The following is a 5,224-nucleotide window of genomic DNA, read 5'->3' on the forward strand; positions in this document are numbered from 1 at the left end:
AAATAGCTCTTGAATGCATTTATTTAAATCAGTGTTGTCCAAATGTCGGATAAAGTAGGCTATAAAATACTCTTCCCAAACACATGTGATACGAAATAGTATTTATTAGCTTACTTTGGATACCACTGATTTACATTGTGGTGCATTCAGCAAAGTATTATTAATAATTAACATTTGCAATATACCAGAAAATCTAAAAAACATTTTATAAATTAAATTTGTAATGCATTTGTAGTTTTTATCGTTTCAAGTAAGTGTTTCTGCTGTTGTTGCAATGTGGGAATATGTAATTTAAAATAGAAATAATTCTCTTGAAAGTATTTAAACTACGAATCTTCCTCCTCAATGTTGTCGCTGCTTGTCACATCGCTAATTGACAAGATGTCATCATTGTTGCAATTGCTTTCCACTTGAGATGGGCAATCCTCCCCCTTCGCCAACTTTGCATACTTGGCAAATATGGAATGCAAACGTCTGCATAATAGAGCTTGACTATGTAATGGAATGGTTCCGACAGCATAGGACCAATTCTTGACTACCAAACTGGGCTTACAGGTAAACATATTGATGTCTGGTATATAACGTGTCGGACACAATGCATCCTTGACTTCGGACTCTGTCGGGCCGGGATATGTTTCCATCACTTTATTGTATAAGTCGGTCATGGGGCCAAAATATTTTGCCGAGAGCGAGCAATGACCACTCGGATCCCTGATCTTCCACATACGCTGTTCCCTCAATGCATATTGAAGACTTAAACGGCAATCGGTTACTGAGTTTTAGAGAAAATCAATTGATTATTAAACAATAATTTGAAAATAAATGTTAAACAACAATATTAAGAAGTTACACAAACTTAAATAACATTGTGCCTCAGTTAAGAATGTTTTACATTTGCAAAAATAATTTAAAAATTTTTAAATTTCAAAAGAAATTATTATCGATCGGGTCAAACACAATTTTTGATATACTAAAATATAAAATGGAATGTGATCAAAGTTTGATACAAAATTTTCGAAAAATAAATTTAATTCTCTAAAACAAAAATCGTGAAATGTTGTCGTCAATTTACCTGTCGTTTTGAGTTTCTTGGAAATACGTAGCCAAGCTAAGCGCTTCTCTACATTGAACATATTGTCATGGGTCCTGGGCTCATTGCAGAGCAGTCGTGTCAACTCATAGGCATCCACATTGGGCAGCGGAGGACGAGGATCGCTCTTAAAACTCTTGGATGGTTCGGCAACCGGCATGAAATCCGTATCCATAGGCTGTGTTTTTTGTTGCCTTCGATCTACCACCTCCATTACTATACCCTGGTCCTGATCATTCTTTGGTCGTGTCCACTCATTGGGCAGCGGATGACGAGGATCGCTTTTAAAACTCTGGGCTGGTTCGGCAACCGGCATAAATTCCGAATCCATAGGCTGTGTTTGCTGTTGCTTTTGATCTACCAACTCTACCACAATATCCTGGTCCTGATCACTCTTTTGCTCCTCCTTGTCCTGCTGTGTTTCCGTCACATCCGCCGCTACGCTGTCCACTTTCTTATCGTATTGACTCAACTCGCCGACAAACAAATGTTTAGCCTCCTCCGTCTCCCAGGGCATTTGCAAATGGACATTTGTTGGACACCCAAATGTATCCTTAATGCTGCAACGTTTAACCTCCTCCATGAACTTGTTGTGCACTATATAATAATACGGCTCTAATGGATGATAACGGACATTAATCAGAAATCTCAACTGCTTCAGCGCATGCCACCAGTTTTTTGGCCAGGGATTCTCAATGCCACGCTCCAAGTCCTTCATGAAAGTTTCAAACGCAAACTTAAACATGGCCCAAACATCTCTATGATTCACTTTACAGTAAATTTAAATAAATTACAGTTAGATATATCGCAAGTTAGTTGATAATAATAAGTTTAAATCGCATTTTAAGCACATAGATCGTTACTTATTTAATCATTAATTGATGGAAAATTTTCTTATTACCCAAAGCTATTTATTTTACAGACTGTTAAGACTACTTTAGATTAGTTATCAGTTAAATAACAAATAATATTAATGCAGTTTTTTGATCAATATTATATTCATTGTGATTAATATATTCAAAGTATTTGTACTAGTTATATACTTGTGATAGTAAAGTTCTTGACTTTGCATTATGTCTTATAATGAATTTAAATGCTGCACTTACTAAATGGAAAGCGTTCACGTGCCACACGCCACACCTCCTGTTGTTCTTCCTTCGTATACTGACGCAATGGCAGTGACGTCGATTCCCCTGGTCTTGGTTTACGTAAATCCGCATAAAGATGTTCGTACTTCTCAAAGAGTTGCATCAACGCTGGCAGCTTCATCTTATGAACCATCCAATTATGTTTGCGTGCAATCTCATCAAATTTGCCAAACAGACGATGCGACTTCTCCCAGACCATGAGCTTGGTCTTAAAAGGCCGCATTAACTTCGCCATTGGTGCAATTTGTGGAAACAGTTTAAAGTTATTCGCCAGAAATGTCCAAATGGCCCGACAAACCACATCTGAAAGCAAGTGATAAAAACAAACGTATTGAAAAATTATAATATTTAGTAAAAGACCCATATATCAGTCAGCACATACTCCTTCTTTTAATATCTGCTCACTTAAATAAAAAAAACAGCATGTACATCGGGATGTGAAAGTCATCAATGGTTTGTTTGAAAACAGAAATTAACATATTGCACAAATAAACTGATCAATTATCCGGTAATCATACAAATTTTAAAACTTGAGCTTAATAATAATAATTGAAGGATTTGGCAAAAGACACAGAAAACACTTTAGAATTGCAACTACACTTATGCCACAAACTTATAAGCCCCTTGTAGCCATTAGGTATCGGATCTAATGATCGAAAATGGATCAAAGATAAAAGTAAATATATATACCTTGAAGCCGGAACTTTTTGGACACTTTCAGCCAAAGATCATCGATTTTGCTGTCCAATTCTGAATCCTTGCTGTGTAGCTGTGGTATAGCCATTACCTCCCGTATAAATACCGCTAATTTGGGCATATTTAAGTTTGCCGCCCGCCCATTGCCAATTGCATACAACATGCGTCCATTTACGGGACAGTCAAAAAACTCAATTTTAATTGTCGGTGGCGGATCCTTGGGCTTAACGCTGTCACTGGTGACACTGTTACTAGTGACGCTGTCACTGGTGACGCTGTCACTAGTGACGCTGTCACTGGTGACGCTGTCACTAGTGACGCTGTCACTGGTGAAGCTGTTTCTACCGACGCTGTTACAGCTAGTTACATTGTTACTGGTCACATTGTTACTGGTGACGTTGTTCCTAGCGACTTTCTTACTAGTGAAGTTGTTGCTGGTGACGCAGTTGCTGTTGACGTTGTAACTGGTGACACTGTTACTAGTGACGCTGTTACTGGTGACATTCTTGCTGGTGACGCTGTTACAGCTAGTGGCGTTGTTACCGGTGACGTTGTTACTGGAGACTTTCTTACCAGTGAAGTTGATGCTGGTGACGCAGTTGCTGTTGACGTTGTAACTGGTGACACTGTTACTAGTGACGCTCTTACTGGTGACGTTGTTACTAGCGACGCTGTTACAGCTAGTGACATTGTTACTGGTGACGTTGTTACTGGCGATTTTCCTACTAGTGAAGTTGTTGCTGGTGACGCAGTTGCTGTTGACGTTGTAACTGGTGACACTGTTACTAGTGACGCTGTTACTGGTGACATTGTTGCTGGTGACGCTGCTACTGATGTCGTTGTTACTGCTAACACTGTTACTAGTGACGCTCTTAATGATGACTTTGTTACTGGGATCACTGTTACTGGTGACTTTGGTACTGGTGACGCTGTAATTGCAACCGCTGCCAGAGGCATAAGATTGTAAATCCTTGAGCGCTGAGTTGGAATTCGGGCAATGCACTTTAATGGTTGATATTAAGGGCATGGGCACCTTATTATTGCGCATGGTCAGCGGAATCAATTTGGGCACTGGGACTGAAATTGGTAACTTAGGCATCGCTGATAACTGTGGTGCTGTTGTTGTTGCAGTTGCAGTTGCAGGAACAGGAGCAGTTGCACCCGTTGTGGCATCGACTTTTGGCACGAACCTAATTGCCGTAATGCGGGGCAGCGAAAAGACTGAGCTGTTACCGCTGGTGGTGACAATTACGCGGTTAGTGTTGTTGCTGGCAGTCGATGTGCTTGTCGTGGAGGTGGAGGTGGAGGTCGAGGACTTCGTTGCCAGCGGATAGACAATGGCAAGGGGCAATTTCGGCACCGGTTGTGGTGGAGTTGTACGTGGATAACTAATCGCTGTAAGCTCAGCGTTAGGTGACTTTAATTTCGGTGGAGTTGGGCAGGAATTGTCTTGATTCGAGGGATTTGGACGCTTTTGACCACGTCGTACAGCGTAGGCGGCGACTATCTTGTAAAGCGATCCCATGATATTCTCAAAGTACCATTCGTCCCGCAGCTGATAGCCAGCTTTACGCATCTCGGCCAGTTCCTTATACAAAGTGCGCAACAGCAGCCACGTGACCTCGCAACATTGATGACTCTCACCTGTCTTAGCCGAGACACGTTGCCAAAACGCATGCTTATAATTACAACGCCGATAGTCACCCACTATATAGTACATCAACTCGGGACACGCTTTGAGCACATTGATCAGATTCAAAACACTGCGGTATTGCGCAATAGGATCGAACCAGGCATCCCGTAGATACAATGACATCTTGCACACACTCAAATATGTTGTGGACATATGAGGTTCCAGGAATTTGAGTTGGTTCTTCAACTGTGAGTTGACATCCTTTTTATAAGTGAGCTCCCATTCGTAGCGCGTTTGGAGTTGCAACCAGATCTGCATTAGCTTTGTTGCCTCTTCATTTAACTTGTCGGAGATGTCCCTCCAAGCCATGCCACGATATTGATAGTTCCAATATTTCGGATGCTGTGTATCGTAGAGCTGTGGATATCTCTGGACAGCATCGATGAGACGCTGCTGTTTCAGAGAAATCCTTAATTGATCATCAGTTTCCGCAGTGAGGTCAATGATAACAGCTGGTGGTGTTGCCACAATTACCACATCATTATCATTGACAGGCGGTGTCGCCTCCATTGGATTCTCTCGTTGCAGCGGCGGCTTTCTCACTTTTGCTTGGGAAACATTATTATCATCACTCTCCGTTTTCAGACTTCCCGGCAT

At 41.2% G+C, this 5,224-nt stretch overlaps 1 protein-coding gene across 1 annotated transcript; it reads right to left on the reverse strand.

The window, feature by feature from the left end:
* Positions 1-230: 230 nt before the first annotated feature.
* Positions 231-5,224, reverse strand: LOC117783065. The gene is made up of 5 exons (XM_034620240.1): positions 4,125-5,224; positions 2,929-3,260; positions 2,197-2,541; positions 1,073-1,858; positions 231-772 (listed from the first exon to the last, which is right to left on the reverse strand). Exons 1-5 carry the CDS (start codon positions 5,222-5,224, stop codon positions 327-329), a joined length of 3,009 nt encoding a protein of 1,002 aa, XP_034476131.1. The 3' UTR covers positions 231-326.

This window comes from Drosophila innubila (genome assembly GCF_004354385.1).
Source record: "Drosophila innubila isolate TH190305 chromosome 2R unlocalized genomic scaffold, UK_Dinn_1.0 1_C_2R, whole genome shotgun sequence".
NCBI lineage: Eukaryota > Metazoa > Arthropoda > Insecta > Diptera > Drosophilidae > Drosophila > Drosophila innubila.